General features: G+C 45.3%; 2 protein-coding genes across 2 annotated transcripts in view; one reads left to right on the top strand and one right to left on the bottom strand.

Moving 5' to 3' along the window:
- The window catches only part of MNT (MAX network transcriptional repressor), a 69,714-nt gene extending 53,959 nt beyond the window's left edge, over nucleotides 1–15,755 (top strand). Inside the window, exons 5-6 of the mRNA XM_063297158.1 lie at nucleotides 11,995–12,187; nucleotides 14,671–15,755. Coding sequence (XP_063153228.1) covers nucleotides 11,995–12,187; nucleotides 14,671–15,377 — 900 coding nt within the window. The 3' untranslated portion in view covers nucleotides 15,378–15,755. The remainder of the gene's footprint in view (nucleotides 1–11,994; nucleotides 12,188–14,670) is intronic.
- A 38-nt stretch (nucleotides 15,756–15,793) lies between these two features.
- SGSM2 (small G protein signaling modulator 2) overlaps nucleotides 15,794–18,784 on the bottom strand; it is a 126,452-nt gene continuing 123,461 nt past the window's right edge. The window contains exon 24 of the mRNA XM_063297130.1: nucleotides 15,794–16,046. Within this exon, the coding sequence (XP_063153200.1) occupies nucleotides 16,009–16,046 (38 nt within the window). The 3' untranslated portion in view covers nucleotides 15,794–16,008. The remainder of the gene's footprint in view (nucleotides 16,047–18,784) is intronic.

The raw sequence follows: 18,784 nt of genomic DNA, 5'->3' as shown, positions 1-18,784 counted from the left end.
AGGACGATCACGTGACCACGGGACACTGCAACAGTCATAAATGCAAACAGGTTGCCAAGTGCCCAAATTGTGATCATGTGACCGCAGGGACACTGTGACAGTTTGAGGACCAGTCATAAGTGGTTTTTTTCCAGCACCATTGTTAAGTCCAAACCATCACTAAATGAATGGTTGTTAAGCGAGGACTACTTGTACAAAAGAGAGGACTTTTCAACCATTTCTGCCTATTGTGCTGATTTTCTCTATGCCGGTAGATTTTTCTGTGCGCATGGCATTCGAATATATGGCCTTCCTGCTTGCAGCCCATAATTCCACCACTGCTGTCTCTGTAATTCGTAGAATAGCTGTACTCCACATGCTGCCCATGTCTACTACAGTGTTTACAGGTGTTATGACTGTTCCTCCCCCTTCTCTCTAAGCAGAACCTTTCTATAAATTTCCCAATCACAAAGTGCACAGCAGTCGAACGGAAGGAACCGTGGTAGGAAACGTTCCTGAAGTTTTGCTGGGGGGGTTCACCCAGATTCACCAGAGAAGAACTTAGATACATCTGGCTGTAAACCTGGAGAGATAATAGGGTTACATGCAGCAGAACTGGGTCTCCAAATTTTGGAGAGTTCATTTTCCCTTAATTGTTGTAGCGAAGCTTGGCGTATGAAGTGGCAGCACGACGTGCTTTTTGACTTTTTCGCCCTCCCCAGAAATGGCCATCAAAGACAGGGGCTTGTATGTACGATGCATGTGCCCCAGTTTATCTTCTGCCAAAAGTTTCCAGGGCAGGTTCTAGCCGTGTCATAAAATCAAGCGTTGAATTACATGTCTAACATGTAAATATGGGGAAACTAAAATTGCAGCGTGGAATAAATCTTAAGTATGAAAAGCACTGAAATGGTTTTACCAGCTTTATCATTGATAATAACCACAGTTTTACTTTGGGAAAAAGGGTGCTGTTGCTGGTATTGAACTTCAATCCAATAAACAGTGTCCCTAGGGCTAATTCAGATGACAGTCTCACATATTTACACAACACGACACACTTACCTTTAATACAAATGCTTATAAAACTGCAGGTGACTACCTTTTCTTAAAGTTTATGCTCTTTTTTGCAGGCACCTCTTTATTTCCACTTTACACACAGGGGTTGCAACATGCATCCTCTAGAACAGTATTTTCTGATCTTGGCAACCTCCAGATGTGTGGAATTCTTACCAGTGGCCATCAGTGGAATTCTGGGAGTTGAAATCCACACACTTGGAAATTGGCAAGGCTGGGAAAGGTGCTCCAGAGCAGTGTTTCTCAACCTCAGCAAGTTTAAGCTGTGTGGACTTCAACTCCCAGAATTCCCCAGCAAGCAGAAGTCCACATGTCTTAAAGCATGCTAGCTGGGGAATTTTGGGAGTTGAATCAGCTTAAACTTGCAGAGGTTGAGAAACACAACTCTAGAAAATGAAAATTGAAGCCTCCTTTTTGGAAAGGGTATCTTTTCCTATAAATTAATTTGCTTTGTCTCTGGCAATGAAACTTCTAACTGGGTTGCAGCTTCCTTCAGCAGTGTATCACAGTGTGTTTAACGTTTCAGTGCCTGTAAGAAATTGTATGTTAAGAGCAGTTTAGGAACTTACACATACAAACAGACAAATGAAAATTGGATAACTGCATATGTCACTCTGTGCAATAAGAAAGCCGTTCCTGAAATACATTCCTCTGCTTTTTCCAAACTTACTGATAATTGGCATTGGGTGCACATTTTAATCACTTGCGAAATGCACATTGAGGGCTTAGATCTGGTTGACTTGCACCCTTTTAAAAATTCCCTGTGTTGGGGGGTTCAGCTTTCCTCTGCTGCATCTCGTCTTGGAAATGATGGGAGATTGTGATGCCAATTGGCTGTGATTTGCTCTGACGTAAAGGTACCAGAAAAAGCAAACACTCATCCACCCCCCAAAAATCAAAAACTTAAAAGCCACCCAGGTGCAAAACACGGTTTAGAGATTCAGCTACCACAGCAGCAGGAGCTGGTAGGTGCATGGTTACTATAGCAACGATTCCCTTGAGGTAGCCTGTCTGATGGCGTACACACAGAGTTATTAAAAGTTGCTACCATATACCTGTAAGGACCTATATAGGAAAAAAGGACTCCCCCCCCCCCAAGGATTTCTCCAGTGAGTGAACAGCTGGGTGCATTTGTGCGTCTGTGGTCATGAATTTGGGTGGCGAAATGTTCCTTGGCCTTAAATATCCCCTTTGGGCTATTCTTTTACTTCTCACACAGGCCTAAATCAGGAGTAGATTCCTCACTTTTCCCTTAGAGAAAAGGGAAGGGAGCTCTGCAGATGCTCAGATTTGGAGTAGAACTCCTATCATCCCTGGCCAACACATGCTGGGCTTGGTGGATGTGGCTGTTAACGCACGATGAGCCATAGGTTGTTCAAGTCTGAAAAGAAGGCTATCAAGCCCTAATATTAATCTGATTCGGTAAATATAGCTCTGGACTTTTAACTAGACCAGTGTTTCTCAACCTCGGCAGCTTTAAGATTTGTGGACTTCAACTTCAACCATCTGCCATCTGAGAAGGTCGAAAATGACGGTTACGTGACCATGGGACACTGCAGTGGTTGTAAATGCAAACTGGTTGCCAAGTGCCCAAATCGCGACCACATGGCTGTGGGATGCTGCAACAGTTGTAAGTGTGAGGACCGGTTGTAAGTCAGGTTTAGTGTTGTTGTAAGTCCAAACCGTCGCTAAATGAATTGTCGTTAAGCGAGGACTCCTGCACTCAAATGTATATCCATTGTATGGATATAGGGGTGTATACACAGCCCCCTCATTCATTGGAACGGTAGCATAAATGTAACTTTACAAACAGAAATCTCAGCAAAGATGGAAATAGCCATTTAAAATAAAATCCAGCATTTTTAAAGAGCTGCCTAAAAGAACAAGATCTCCAGGTCTCTCTTCATGCAACCAGGTATTTCTCTTGGAAAGGGTATGTTACAGTGAAAGGCCACCCCCCAAAGTTTCTGTAATTTAATGTCCGACAAATGTCTAGGACTCATTTTGGACATGTCAGTCTGGGAGATGGTAGCTTTTCAACATCTAAATTTTCAAAAGAACGTAGCTTTTTAAAACACAGCTTATAAAGGCCTGTTTAGACAGAACATTGGTGGTATGTGTTGGTGTGTCTTAGATGTGAAGAAGAAAAATCTGTCCATATTGGTTCCACCTATAATAGAAAATGGCAGAATTATAAGTTTCCCATTTCCATCTAAATGGAAAAACTCATTTAATGTTTAACTGATGCCTGGATACAAATCAGTTTGTTGGCTTGGAATGTTGGAAAGTTCGTTATGGTGGGAAGAGAGATTGATTCTTAGCACAGGTAACTCTGATGTATTAAGTCTGGTATATTAAAACAGGTTGCAACAGGTTGCAGTTTCTTGGATGCAGTGGTAGAATTTGCTTTTGAGTAAAGACATCATTGGATTGTGCTGTTGAAAGAAATAGAACTGGCCAAAGGGATGATCTAGTCCAACTGTGCATATGCAGAAAAACCATTTCAACCATCCATGCACGGAGACTGTCCAGCCCCTTCCAAAACACCACCAGGCTTGGAAAACCCACCACCTTCCTCTCAGCACTTCCTGGTACAGGTAGTTCTTGACTTACAACCGTTTGTTTAACGACGGTCTGAAGTTATGGCAGCCTTGAAATGGGTGCTTGATGGCCTGTAAAGCACTTCCGAGCATTGCAAAACTTCTCACCACCACCCCTGCAGTCACATGATTGCATTTCGGGCACTTAGCAGCCAGTTTGCCTTTATGACTGGTTGCAGCATTCTGCGATGACATGATCGCGTTTTGTGACTTTTTTGCCATTTTCCAGCAAAAAACGCCCATTGGGGAATCTGGATTCTCTTAACAACCTCAGTGATTCGCTTAACGACTGCAGTGATTCACTTAACGGCCTCTGTAAAAATGGTCATGTGGTGACTCAACTTACGACTGCAATGACTTACGGTGGACGTTTTGGTCCCAATTGTGGTCATAAGTCAAGGACTACCTGTAACATTCTCCTACTCTGACTCAAACCAGAGTCACTGGATTGGGATGGGCAGCTGTACAAATCAAATCAAATCAATAAAATAAAAATTTTTTCCACTTTTCCCACTAAGTCTCCCTGTTGATTTTTATCAGGTCTGGCGCAGCTGAACCTCTCGTCCCTTCCTCCTCCCTCTAAAGGGGAAAATATTCAGTCAGATAAGTCAGGAATTTCCTGGAAGCGCTAAGCTTGGCTTGAGTTTGTCTCCCAAGAGATTGGTGGGTAATAGGAGCACTGACAGTGCTTGGAATAGTAGAATCCTCTACTTCTTTTAACCCAGATTCTCTATCCAGCATTGTCAAGTTCATTCATTTGAATTTCTGAACAGGAATGGAGACCCTTAAGATATAGCACAAGTCCTCAATTTTTTCTCGCTTCTGAACAAATGGTCTTTAAATGTTTGTGATTGACTCATGGGGAGCCTCCTATCAGGTGCTCCTTAAGTCATACTTCTCTGCCTGTATTAAAAGCACAACTCATTTTACTTACTTCCCAGACCAGTGTTTCTCAACCTTAGCAACTTTAAGCTGTGTGGACTTCGACTCCCAGAATTCCCCAGCCAGCCATGAGGAATTCTGGGAGTTGAAGTCCACACAGCTTAAAGTTGCTAAGGTTGAGAAACACTGTCCCAGACAGTAATGTTCAATTACTGTACAGGAGGGAGGTACAGCTGAAATGATTTAGAGCAGGTGTGGGTGTGTACAGCACACCTGCTGGTGCCTTCTTTCTTTGACCTTGCAGGACCCCAGGGCCATAATGTGCTGGAGTTAAAGAGCCACCGAGAGGGAGCCCACACCCTCTTTGAAGCATCTTTTTAGTTGGGCATACCTGGTGTACAGATAATGAAGGCCATGAACTTTATCAGCCAAGATTCCTTCTGATTTTTCTTCGAGTAGATTAAGAGGCCCCATCTCAGCCACACTCCTGCTTAGTGCATTGCACAAGTCTTGAGCAGAGGTCTTTGCTCATGTTCCCTGACACCCTCCCTTCCCGGAAATTCAGCTTAAAGCTCTGCTAATCACATTTTCCCAGCCCATTTTATGCCAGCAAATGCAGCTGCTGTAATTGTTGCATCAGCACTGGGAAAACCATGGCTTGCCAAGGTCTGGGAAATGGCTTGAAGCCTACCTCCCTCTTTTTCTTTTCCTTTTCCTTTTCCTATTATTTCATTTCTACCCACTTTGGCCCTTCCTCTGACCTGTTCAGATGTAGTCTCCACAGCTTTAGGATTGTGTTATATTTCTAAAGTACGGGGAAAAAGTAGAAGGATCTTCTCTCTGCCTTTGCTTCAAAACAGCAGCTTGTGTATAATTCTTGACCATGGATGCAGGATGTCTGTGGGACTGAAGCCTGCATCGGGCTTAGAGTAGCATTCTAAGGGTGGCATTTGGAAATGAGGTGGGCTGGGAGTCTTAAGCTGTGAAATGGGGCTGTCCTTGAAGATCATTCAGAAGGTTTTCTTTTTATATCTGTTCAGTCATGTCTGATTCTCAGAGACTGCCTGGACAAGTCCTTGCAGTTTTCTTGGCAAGGTGTTTTGGAAATGGTTTGCCATTGCCTCCTTCCTAGGGCTGAGAGTGAGTGACTGGCCCAAGGTTACCCAGCTGGCTTCGTGCCCAAGGCGGGACTAGAATTCCCGGTCTCCCGGTTTCTAGCCTGGTGCCTTAACCGCTGCACCAGACTGGCTCTCTCGGAAGCTTTAGCTGGTCCAAAATGCAGCACCACAATATGCCCATATAATACCGCTGCTGCGTGAGCTGCACTGCCTCCCAGTAGGTTTCTTGTTGTGATTCATAGACTCTCGGGTGGGTTGGAAGAGATCTTAGAGGTCATCTAGTCAAACCCCCTGCTCGGTGCAGGAATCCTCATAGTATCCTGGCCAATGGCAGAGTGCTGGTTGTCACCTTTAAAGCCCTGCAGGGCGTGGGGCCAGGTTAGTTAGAGGGCTGCTTTCTCCGATGTTTCTGCCTCTGAGAATGCTCAACGGTCCCACCAGTGAAACGGCATTGCTTGGTGGGACCTTGGAAGTGTGCCCTCTCAGTCATGGCACCTGTCTTGTGGAACTGCCTCCCTCCAGGATATGGGCACCCTCAACCCCGTTGGCCTTCTGGAAGGCTGTGAAGACCTGGCTCTTCCCCCAGGCATTGGGGCCAGGATGTTGATGGAGCTCTGGAGTGGGTGTGGCTTTGTGTGATGTGTGTTGATGACGTGATTTTAAGGGGCCACAACCCACCTTCTTTTCAATGGATTTGTACAGTTTGGTTGATGTTTGTATTTCTGTTCACTGCCCAGAGCTCCCAGGATAGATGGGGGTGGGGGCTATTTAAATTTGTAAAATAAATAATGTCAACTTACAACACAATTGGGACTGGAATTTCCATCGTAAGTCATTGTGGCCATAAGTCGAGTTACCATGTGACTGGGACCAATTTTACGACCATTTTTACAGTGGTCATTAAGCAAATCACTGCAGTCGTTAAGTGAATCCAGCTTCCCCGTGGGCCTTTTTTGACAGAAAACGGCAAAAAACGTTGCAAAATGCGATCACATGACCGCGGGATGCTGCAATCGGTCATAAATGCGAGCTGGTTGCAAGCGCCCGAAATGCGATCATGTGATTGTGGGGCGATGGTTCGATATTTTGTGACACTCAGAAGTGCTTTACAGGCTGTAAAGCACCCATTCTGAGGCTGTTGTAACTTCTGACCATCATTAAACAAGCTGTCGTAAGTTGAGGACTATCTGTAACACATCTATAAGATTTAAGCATCCACCTAGCAGACTGTAGCTGATGGTGAGAAAAGCTAAGCAGAGTTGGATCTTGTGAAGACGAGGGGGAGAACAGCAGGAAACCCCCAGGGTTTTGGTTCAAATGGAAAGCTGAAAAAATATCCTAAAAAGCTACGAAGGCATGCCACATGCATATAAGCTCTCCAGAAAATGATACAGATATTGCCATGAACTCACAAGAGACAGGCTCAGCCTGAAACAGCCTTCAGTTTCCCTTTTCCAAGCCCCCAGAATGTAAAGTGGAGGGAGAAGAAGTGAATGATGCTTCTGATTTTCTCGAATGAAGCCCACCACGGTGTATTGTGTTTCTGCATATTTTTCTTCAGTGCTTGTCTTGCCACTCAGGAAAAGGTAGATCTGCAGATGGAAAAAAAAGTGTGTTTGCAAATTGTGTTGCAACGCCGGACAGGATAATGTTGGTCCTGCGTAATGAATGCCTTCGGCTGTTGCACAAATGTGTGCGTCATTTTGCTTGGCAGCGATTACATATTTGTGTGTGTGTGTTAAAAGGAGTCAAAATGGCAAAGCGTTGCAACCTGTTACACTTTGGGATTGTCTGTCATTTTAGTTATCTGCTGAATATTTATATGGGTCTATAATTGTGAAACTTGCACAGAGAAAGTAATATTGCAATGCACAGGATGTGTCCCTCATAGCTTCGCTCTCTTTCCTGTGACTTCTGAAATTTCTCTGCATATTGGCTGCATTTTTTAAAGATTCCATATATATCTGCAAGGATTAGAATGCCTTTTTTTAATTGCTCATTTCTCTTCTCGTTTTATGAAAATGGGATATTGCCTTCTGCTCCAAATAACAAAGTCTGCATTTTTATACATTTATTTTTGCAAGGGGAAACGTGCATAGACTTCCTCCCCCCTTATAAACCAGTGATAATAGTTGGTCTAAATTGAACACAGAGAGCAGGCATTGTCTGAGACTCTCCAACTTGGTCATTAAGTTCCCTAAATGACTTAAAATCAGTTATTTTCCTTGCACAGTCAAGCTTCTTCACTTGCTAGCTTCTGTATGCCCCAAAAATTACCTGTTGGACAAAGGCTGTTTCAAACAGAAATGTCAAAATTGGTCCCATGGCCATCTGCATTTGTCTTTATGCCCCAGCTTGGTTTAACTCAGTGTTTCTCAACCTTTTTTCTCCCATGGCCCCCTTCTGACCTTGTTTTTTCTCCTGAGCCCCCCTGTGCAGGTCCCATTACTAGATACAGACACATGGGTGCATTTTCTGGCATTAACAAGGCAGTATTTGCAATATAATACACTTCGCCTTCCCGGGTCCCCCTCGACACAAGCCATGTCCCCCTGGGAACACGTTTTTCACCTGTGGCCCCCTTGAAATATCCTAGGGCCCCCAGGGGGCCACATGCCCCCTGGTTGAGAATTGCTGGTTTAATTGAATACAGTGCAGGACAAAGTGATAAAACTGAAAAAGCTCCACAGTGTCACGGTTGAAACTGAGCAATTAATTTTGAATGGCTCAGTGAATCGACATCTGCCTTTCCTAGAACTTGTGGCTAGGTGTGCTCATGGGGTCATGGGGAAAGCTGTGACGATAAGCAACACTTTTCAAGTCAAAGGGCCCATTTCTGATCCCTGGAGAAGCCCCCTCTTTCAACCCCAGAAATCTGCCAATTGGTTTTGGAAGGTAGTCCTCAACTTACGACCATTTGTTTAGCAACTGTTCAAAGTTATGACAGCATTGAATAAAGGGACTTACAACCAGTCCTCACACTTAACGACAGTCGCCAGCGTCCCTGCAGTCATGTGATCAAAATTCAGGTGCTTGGCAATCGGCATTTATTTACAACGGTTGCAGTGTCCTGGAGTCACACAATTGCCATTTGTGACCTCCCCAGCCTGCTTCCGACAAGCCAAGTCAGTGGGGGAAGCTGGATTCACTTAACAACAATGTGATTCACTTAACGGCTGCAGTTATTTGCTTAGCGACCATGGCGAAAAAGGTCGTAAAATCTGGCATTACTCACTTGACAACCACCTCACTTAGCAACAGAAGCTCCAGTCTCAATTGTAATTGTAAGTTGAGAACTGCCTGTAACAGTCTAATTCAGGTGAAGATCTTTCCTAGGTTCCTATCCGGACCTGTGCTCTGAACATCCTTTTGTGCCTTAAGTGGGTCTTGTGCCAAAGCTCCTAGGATTTGTGTTTTCCTCCTCCCCACCCTCATTTTTTTCTTTATCCTTTTTCTGTTTTTGCTAAAATCAGAACCAGCCACCTTCCCTGCTGCACCCTTCTGATAAGACCTTTCTGAAAAGAAAATGCACGGATGTCAGCCGAATTTCACAGCCGGGGGGCGATTCCCAGCCATTCCTGAAAGGGGTGAAATATTCCACTACCAAAGGAAGGAAGCTGCTCCTCCCCCACCCCGAAATACAAACTCTTAAATCATAAGCATGTGCGTGCGCACGCACACACACAGACACACACATGCTCTCAAAGGTTTTGGGCTTGATTTTTATCCTGGCTTGCAAATCCTTATAATCTGTCTCTAGAGACATTCTCAGGCCTGGATTGTGTTTGTTAAGAGATTCTTAATACAAAACGATACCAGTGTTTCTCCACCTTGGCAACTTTAAGGTGGGTGGACTTCAGCTCCCAGAACTCCCCAGCCAGCCTTGCTGGCTGGGGAGTTCTGGGAGCTGAAGTCCACCCACCTTAAAGTTGCCAAGGTGGAGAAACACTGCATAAATTTAATCATTCTTAGTACAATAAGTTTGTAATGTACTTGTCTGACAGTTTATTATAAAAGATAATGCCTCCTTCAAACCAAGCTTGATACCCAGCAACTTCACAAACCTGTCCCATGGTTTGCCATTGCCACAAAGATCTTTCTCTTACTTCCCAGTTTAGCCAGCCCTCTGGGATCTCCTAGTGCTCCCCGATCAAGTACTAACCTGGCCCAAATCTGCAGAGCTTCTTGGGATCATCGAAGCTCAGCTAGATGTCCTCTGAACCTTGATGGCCCTTCTTAAAGCACCATTGGTGGAAACTGCTTGGTGAATGGCAGTTTATAAAATATAAAAAAATATTTTGCAAATGCAGAACATTGGCACGTTCTTCCGTTTTTAGGGGAACGGGTGGCCCCCTCCCCGGAGCATCAAATGGATTGAGAAAGCTCCCCCTTAATGAACTTAGAGATTGATTGGGTGTAAGCCTATCCAGTGGCCAAGATTTCTGTAACCAGATCCCTTTCCCCTTTCCATAAATCGGTTAAAAAAGAGAATCTGGCTTTTTTGGTTATAAGCGGCTGCCCAGCCCTTGAGTTAGGCAGGAATGCTCCGCGGCGATGCCAGATGTCATTTCAAAACTTGGAAGAGGAACCTTCTTCTTCGCTTGGTTTTTTTAACTCTCAAATTGCAGAGTAAATTCTCTCTTCGGTGGGACAGTTTCAAATGCCACTCCCCAGAAGGCTGTGGAGTGCACAGGCACAACAGTAGCATCTCCCTGCAGCTCTTTAAAGCTTTGGTGTTTTTTTTTCCCCCAGTGATGGCAGGGCAGCTGTGGAATCATAGGATCTGAAGAACTGAATTGCAAAGCAGAGCCTTAAACTCCCTCAGTTGTGTTATATAAATACGCTGGCACTCCGTCCAGCTACAGGCCGTTGCCCCATACTCCACCGAAGGAGCAGGGTGGGACTGAATCATGTTGGAGTAGGTCTCTGACCTCATGTGCTCATTCATCCAGTTCCTTGGACCGTTGAAGCTGACATGATCCATCCTTCCAGTTTGGGTTTAGTGTCTGATTCCTTCATTGGTCAGACTCCGTAGGGCAGCCTGCGTCAACCTTTTGACCCTGGAGGAACCCTTGAAATATTTTTCGGGCCTCGCGGAACCCCTGCCCATTCAGGCTCAAATATAGGCCCGAAGTTGCAAAATTATTACATTTGTTTTACGGATAGGCCTGTGTATATCCATTAGCAGTGTTCTTAAACGAAAAATAAAGACTGAAGCTTACCTCTTGAATATGAACTTGCCCAAATTTGAAATAATATTTTAAATAAATCGTGATCTCCCAGGGAGCCCCTAGTGACCTCTCTTGGAACCCTAGGGTGCCACAGAACCCTGAGGAGAAACTCTGCTGTAGGGGGACAAATGTAGGTTAGGGGAAATGTTGAACTGGATATTGCTTGCAGTGAAGAAAACCCTGAATCAGTCTTACCTTTGCTCATTCCTGTTCTCTTCCTTCCTCCTCAGTAGAAATCAATTGTACAGTACGTGAATTCAAGTTTCTCGAACCCAGTGCACCAAAGTATGGGCCTGAAAAATGGAATCTGTCAAATACTGTACCCCTCCTCTGGATTTGTGAATTACTAATGCTAGTTATCAAGAGGGACGCTTAGCTTTGCATGGAGATTGAGGCGGCAGCCTGTCTCCAGCGATCTTAATTGATTGATTTTGTGGCAGGTCACCATCATGGATTAAGGGAGGAAAAAGCAGCACACTTTCACTCTTCCCTATGCGCTTAGGTGTTGCGACAGGGTTGTAGAAGAGGCATTCCCGCATGCAACACAGGGGAGATGCCTCTTCTTAAATCAGCTTTCCCTATCCTGGGTCCTTGAACTGTTTTGTCCTGTGAGACCATTGGCCCTACTTGCTGAGGATGATGGGAGATGAAGTCACAAACATTGGGAGAGGGCCATGTTGGAGAAAGCATGTTGGAGCTGACAACCTCTTAGAAGAGGTATTCTGTGTTTCTTTTGCAACTGTTCCTTCCAGATCTCCAAAAAATACACAATTTCCAAAAGGTCTATGAAAAATCTGGTCTTTGTTGAAGAAAACGACTGATTGCCTAATTGTTGCAAGGGTAATAGAAAACTTTTGCAGCTCAGCTGTTCTTTATCTGTGCATGCCAAGAAAGTGAGGATTTCCTGGCACTCGCACGGACTTATATCCCTCAAGTGTACAATAGCAAAGTCCATGAGATGGACCATTCTCTCCCAGAGTGCTGTCTCTGTGGAATGTTTTGCTGAGTTTTTCCCATTCTTCTTTTCATTTGTCCAAGGATAAAAAGTCTCTCTCCCTTCTCATTTTGGATCCACGTGCTTTTGGTTTCACATTTTGCTTTTCTTTGCAGACCTTGAAACGCAAAGAGAAGGAGTATGAGCATGAGATGGAGCGGCTGGCGCGAGAAAAAATCGCCACGCAGCAGCGTTTGGCAGAGCTGAAGAACGAATTGAGTCAGTGGATGGATGTCTTGGAAATCGACCGGATAATCCGCCAGACGGTTCAACCGGAAGACGATCAGGCATCCACTTCAACTGCTTCAGGTATGCTGGAAAGCCTTTCTCGGGGCCATTTCATGGGAAGTTGGTTGGATTCGAACTCTAGTCTTTGTAGGTGTGTCTGTATGCTCAGTACAGAAATGAGGGCTGAGGGGGGCATGCAAAATTCTCTAAGCCACATCTAATGTTCTGAGATAAGAAAAACAACCCAGACTTTATTTAACTTACATGCAGGTAGTCCTCAATTTAACAACCATAATAGGGACTGGAAAATTTGTTGTTAAGCAGTGCAGTTGTTAAGTGAGTCACCGCGTGACCGGACCCAATTTTACAACCGTTTTTACAACAGTCGTTAAGTGAATCCAGCTTCCCCAATGAATGTGTTTTGCCGGAAACCAGCAAAAAAGAGGTCACAAATCGTGATCACCTGACCACAGGATGCTGCAAAAGATGGAGGGGAGCAATATTTTGAAAATTCCTGTTGTAGCTAGCCAAGTCAGCTGGGCCAAAGGCACATTAGGATATCGCCCATTTTATTTGCTTTCAAAATGGAAGGAGAGTTTGGGGCCACCCAGATCTTTAGGGTAGGGTGGGAGGGCCAACACCAAGAAGGCCTCCAATAGGGGATTTAACTAGAAGACCTCCAAGGTCCCTTCAAACCCTGTGATTCTATCTATCACAGGTATTTCCTGCAGAGGGGAGACTTTCAACAGGCCCTCTTTAGATAGGCAGATTTAGTGCTGTCAAGGTGTTGCCTGATGCATCCTGGTGCTGTGCTGCCTGGGACTTTAATGACCAGCACATTGAGTTGGGCCCTTGTACTGGAAGCCTGCTGGTAACCAGTGCAGGGACTTTTTAAATGGGGCTTACCCTACCCAGCAAGGCTGCCCCACCAGCAGTCTTACCAGCTGCAACTTCCAGGTCATCTCCAAATGCAGCCCCACGTAGAGTGCATTAGTACAGTCCAACTTGCAGTGGGGGGAATCAGTGTGTGAGCTTGGAGTGTTAAGGCTTGCTTTTACCCCCCCCCTCCCCAAAGAGAGCCAGAAGGAGGAAAACCAGGACAAATGTCCCACTGAAAGGTAACAGCTTGCTTCCCAATTAAAGCACCACAATCTGGAATCCATAAAAATAGATTTGGAGGGCTGAATCAGAATGCCTGCCACAGATTTCCCATAATTGTTCTGGAGCATTGCCCCTTCCACAGCTGCTGCTCTATCAAAATCCAAAAGAGACCTTCCATTTCTGACATGCTCATCCCCAAATTCCTTTTTTTTATTTTCTGGTATTTGAACAAGTTTGAATTTGTGAACTGTTAGGCAACGGGAATAGTTTGCAAGTGAAAAACAGACAACCGCCACGAACAGGGAGGACTAGAAACTTTGCTTTAAAAAGGGAGAAATCAACTACTGTTACGATTGTAACAGTATACCTCCTTGCAGTATACCTGTTCGTTAAAAAATACTGGTCTTTTTTCACAGACCATAGCTTGCTCTTTCCTTCCTCATTAGATTTTTAAAAGGGGGATCTCCCCCCCCTTTTTTTTTGACCGAAAAGTTTAAGATGTATTTAAAAAAAACCAGGAAGGTATGACAGTCACCTGGAGATGAGCCCTGGCAAATAGCCCTTCCCTAAACACGGAGCTGTTGGTAATAACTCTCTGGGTGGCCTTGGCGTAGGCCATTTCTACGTGATGGTTTTGGGTCTTGGGCACATGAATTAATGTACCATTTGGGTTCAAACCAAACCACTCAGAATTTGGGAACCGGACAGAATATCAGTGGGTGAAATCAGGCTCAAGCACGTGCACTGCAAATAGAACTTGCATGCCCTGCGACTCACCCAAGTAACACCACTGCTGCATAAGCTGCACTGGCTCCAGTTGCTTTTCGGTGCAATTCAAGGTGCCGGTTATCACCTTTAAAGCCCTGCATGGCCCAGGGCTGGGTTATTTGCGGACGTGCCTGTTCTTGAGGGTATTTGTCCATGGGTGGGCCCACTCCAGGTCCCCTCCCTTAAATGCTGCCACCTGATGGGGTCTTGGAGGTGGGCCTTCCCGCTGGCCAGCCCAGCCCTTTGGGACAGCCTCTCACCAGAGGTCCGAGGGATCCCTACCCTTTTAGCTTTCCGGAGGGCCGTGAAGACCTGGCACTTCCCCCAAGCGTTAGGCTAGGATGGGGGTTGAGTTGGGTATCTGTTTGGTCTGGCACCTGGGGGGAAGGGGACTTTTGCTTTTAGCTGCATTTTTGTGGATTGTGATGAGCTGCCCAGAATCATCATATGAGATAGGTGGCCATATAAGTCCTGTGAATAAGTAAAATAAAAAGCCTGGCTTGGAACCTTTCCTTCCGGCATGCTTCTCTTCTCCGTGCATGGAGTCCAGGGGGGGGGGGAAGTGTTGAGAAGTTTGAGTCCAGGCCTGAAATACCAACCTCAGGGATCAGATGACTTAGTCTGGGCCCCTGTGGGTTCCCGCCACATTCCACCAGCAAGACTTTCACGTTTGCCTTTATTTTGTCTCCCTGCAGAAGGAGAAGACAATATAGACGAGGACATGGAAGATGACAGCCCTGTGAATTCGCTGCCGAAGCTCGCCCATCGCCAGCATCCCGAGCTCTTGAAAGCAGTCCCCCCCATCGCTGCCGCCCATCGCCCACCGGTCCTGCCTCTGGCCCAGAAGCACGCCCCGCCCCACGCCCCGCCCCCCCTCCAGCCCCAGGCCCTGGTCCAGCCCCAAGCGATCGTCCCTGCACAGACTCACCTCGTGGCGGCCTCCACGGTGCAATCGACTGTTATCGCCCACACGGCCACTACCCACGCCTCCGTCATTCAGACTGTCAACCACGTTCTCCAGGGCCCCCAGCCCAAGCACATTGCCCACCTCGCGCCCTCGTCCACCTCCAGCCCGGTCCAGCTGACGACCACAGCTCAGCCCATCGGCCACATCACTGTGCACCCGGCCGCCCTCAACCACGTGACCCACCTGGGGCAGCAGCTCCCCCTGTACCCGCAGCCTGTGGCCGTCAGCCAGCCCGTGGTCGGCCACATTGCGCACGCCATCTCTCACCAGCAAGTGAATGGAACTGCCAGCCTTGGCCAGCCAGCCGTCATGGCGAAGCCCGGTGTCGGAACTCAAGTCGTCCACCACCAACAGTTGGTCGGCCAAACGGTCTTGAACCCCGTCACAATGGTTACCATGCCCCCCTTCCCTGTAAGCACCTTGAAGCTGGCGTAGAATCAGCTGAAGAGCAACTGGATGAAACTCCATACATTCCAAGCGTGCCCCGTCGCAGAGGTGTTAGGAGAGGGAGGGTTGGACAGGCCGACCCTCGGCGAGAGAAGGGTGCAAGAGGCCGGGGGACAGGCAGAGAATAACACTTTCCTCCCTCCACCTACCCCCTTCCCCAGCTTTTTATTTTTTCATTTCTCTTGAGAAACTTGGTCATGGGAGGGAGGGCGGGGGGGGGACAGAAAAACCCAATAAGGGCTGCTTCTGCACTTGAATTTCCCCTAATCAGAGAGAAAAATAAATCAATAAACTGTCCTTCATGGTGATTTTTTTCCTTTAACATGTAATCAGTGAAATAAGACTGTAATAAAGTTCTTAAGACTTGACTTTTCTTTTAAACCACCACCACCACCACCTTTTTTTATTTTTTATTTTTTGATGTGTTGCTTCTTTGTAGATCCTTTTTTTAATGGCTGATCTCTTTTATTAAGACTTTGCATAGATTAAAAAGAAAAAGAAATCATAGAAAAATATATATATATTTATATATATATATATATATATCTACCTGCGTATAGCTACATATATATAAAAATATGGTTCTCAGTGGAGACCATTGATGGGCAGATCCTTTTTTTCAGGAATACTGGACGCATGTCAGAACCAATCCTTTTCCTTTGAAAGGAGAGAAGGTGGCATTTTTTAAAAAAACATCTTGAAATGATAGATGGTTTTGTGGACCAGGGTAAAACCGTATTTAAAAAAAAAAGAAGGCAAAACACATTACTTCCCCCCCACCACCACTATATTTACATTTCAGTAAAATCATCCATAATCACTGTGACTTGTTATGGCATTTTAAGGAAACCCTCTGTCTAATAAAAGGTGAAAAAAAAAAACCGAGGTTGCACACACGTGGATTTTGTGGTTATTGTAATGCTCAAACCTCCTGATTTATTTATTTTTATAAATTTGTTTTCTTATCTGCTTTTATGTCTTCCCTGCTTTCTTGGTTTGTTTCTGGATCTTTCGGCATATAGTGACAGGTTCTTGAAAGACTTGGATCCAAACCTTGGCTTATGCAGGTAGGAATGGAAACTCAAAATAGGGCCTGAGGTCCATGGAGCAGGGGATAATCTGTAGTTCTCTCTGTTCAAATGAATAATTCAGCCTTAGCTTCTTGCTTGCTCTTTTTACTCCATCTCTTAAGAGGTGCCCAGCTGGAAGCCAACACGGCAGGTTCATGCGATTGCAATAAAATGTTGGACCCTGCAAATCAGTTTCTTTCGATTCCAGCTGAAGTGACTTAAGTACTGGAATTTTTTTTTATTTTTTTTTTGCAAAGTTTATTTCTAGTTAGGTGTTCGGAGAAGCACGCAAACATGCACACACTGGATTTTATCAAGGAAGGTACTGTTGGCTCATTGGCGGCTCTGTTGCACGAACCCAACTAGGGAAGTTGGTCTGAAGTACACTTGGGTGGATCAAAGTGATTTGGTTAATTCATTAAGCCGTGATTAAATAAACCATGCCATAGCATAACCAAGCAACCTTGCTGCGCTGTGTTGAGAAAGCTGTACGTACGCATTTTCCATGGAAATTGCCTAGGAGAGAATTTGCTCTGTGAATTGGCTGTTTTGGTAGAGGGGGAAAAGTCTGTTCTGCTGAACCAAGTTTCTTGCTTAGCTAGTATACTGACATTAATTCTTTGAGATTTCAGGTGGGATTTTTTTCTGATCAAAATGGGAGGCACCAGGAGCTGACGGCAGGGGACCTTGTATTTCAGTGTTTCTCAGCCTTGGCAACTTTAAGATGTGTGGACTTCGACTCCCAGAATTCCCCAGCCAGCATGGCTGGCTGGGGAATTCTGGGAGTTGAAGTCCACACATCTTAAAGTTGCCAAGGTTGAGAAAAACTGTTCTATTGCAATCAGGTCCTCTGGTACTAAGCCTCCCTCCAATACCCCCCAAACTACATTCCTTTACGCTGGAATTTGAATTGGGTTGCCAGTGCAAAAGGAACACGGCCAGACTAGGTAGAGATCTGCATAAGAGTCAGGAGAGCTCTTCTACCCATTTTGAGGTGGATGAAAATTTAATTTCCCCATCTCTTGTCCAGCCACCTGTTGACAAATGCTAGTGCCAAGCATTGCATTAATTCTGGATAAAAAGGTTAAGGTGCATGTGGGAAACTTCAGTTAACAGGCAGCCCATCAACAATAGCATTCACTCAACAATCAACTTGATGAAGGATTGAGTGAGTGCATCTGTTCCGTGTGCTGCAGTGGGGCTTAAGAGGGTGTGGTTAGGGGCTCAGATATGTTTTGCAAATCCAGAGCATCTTAACTCCCTGCCAATAATAAATCAAGCAGAACTGTTGATCTCAATCGTTCTGCCTTTTAGGTGCTAGGAATTGGTGTGGGCCACAGTAAGCCAACAGGGTTTTCCTTCAGAATTCATTGGCGTAGCCTAACTGGATTTTTCAAATTTTGGTTTCCAATTTCAAGTGATGTAACTTTGTTTAGGATGAATGACGTAATTATGGCAGGAGAGAGTTGCAATTTCTTTTTCTTGCATTTTAGTAAAGGTGATGTCAGGTAGTGAAATATTGTCTAAAACGTGAGAAAATGTTTGATCTTGGTTGGAAAAGTGTCTTAAATGTGCTAGGAGCTAGAATCTGAATGAATGGCACTTCTGACAAAGACATGGGATTTAAAATCCAGGTAATCCTTGTTTAGCGACCATTTGCAGTTACGATGGTGATGAAAAAGTAACTTTACCACTAATCCTTGCATTTATGAATGTTGCAGGTTTGTAAAACAAAGGAAAGCTGAAGTAAGATTGTAAGCATAGTTGTTTTACTTTGTGACCGCTTCACTTAATGATCCCTGTCCCAATTGTGGTCACTAGACATGGACTCCCTGTTTGTAAGTATCTCCCATTCTTCTTCCTGCCCTGTTGGACACATTGGGGTGTCCTAAGAACCTAAGCAACTCTTTAAATGGAAGATTGCAACAAGGAGGAGGTATCCAGAGGTAAACTGCACCAGGTCAGAACGCTGGCCAAGCTGTAGAGTCCTTTTCCAAGATAGGCCGTTCCATTCTTCCTACAAAGCCCAGGATTCTCCTGCCACGTTTTAAGAAACTTGGGGCATAAACAGCCTAATGTGGCAATGCCGGATGGGGGTGCTGATGCTTTCTGGCTATGTGAATGGGGTGGAAGAGCAGGCTATCCTGAAATGCGGTTTCCTTAAAGAGGGCATGGCTGGATGAAACCCTGATTAAGAAATTCCACCCCGTATTAATGTGCTGCGGGATGCGCTTGTGAGGGAGTAGCCTGCCACCTATCGCTGAAGTTTAGAAGGACGGGACTGCATTAAAGCAACCCAACAGCAGGATTTTCCGATTGGATCCT

This window comes from Candoia aspera, chromosome 1 (assembly GCF_035149785.1).
Source record: "Candoia aspera isolate rCanAsp1 chromosome 1, rCanAsp1.hap2, whole genome shotgun sequence".
Lineage (NCBI taxonomy): Eukaryota > Metazoa > Chordata > Lepidosauria > Squamata > Boidae > Candoia > Candoia aspera.
Note: the sequence above shows the minus strand (reverse complement) of the source record. Positions and strands in the feature narration are given on the sequence as shown.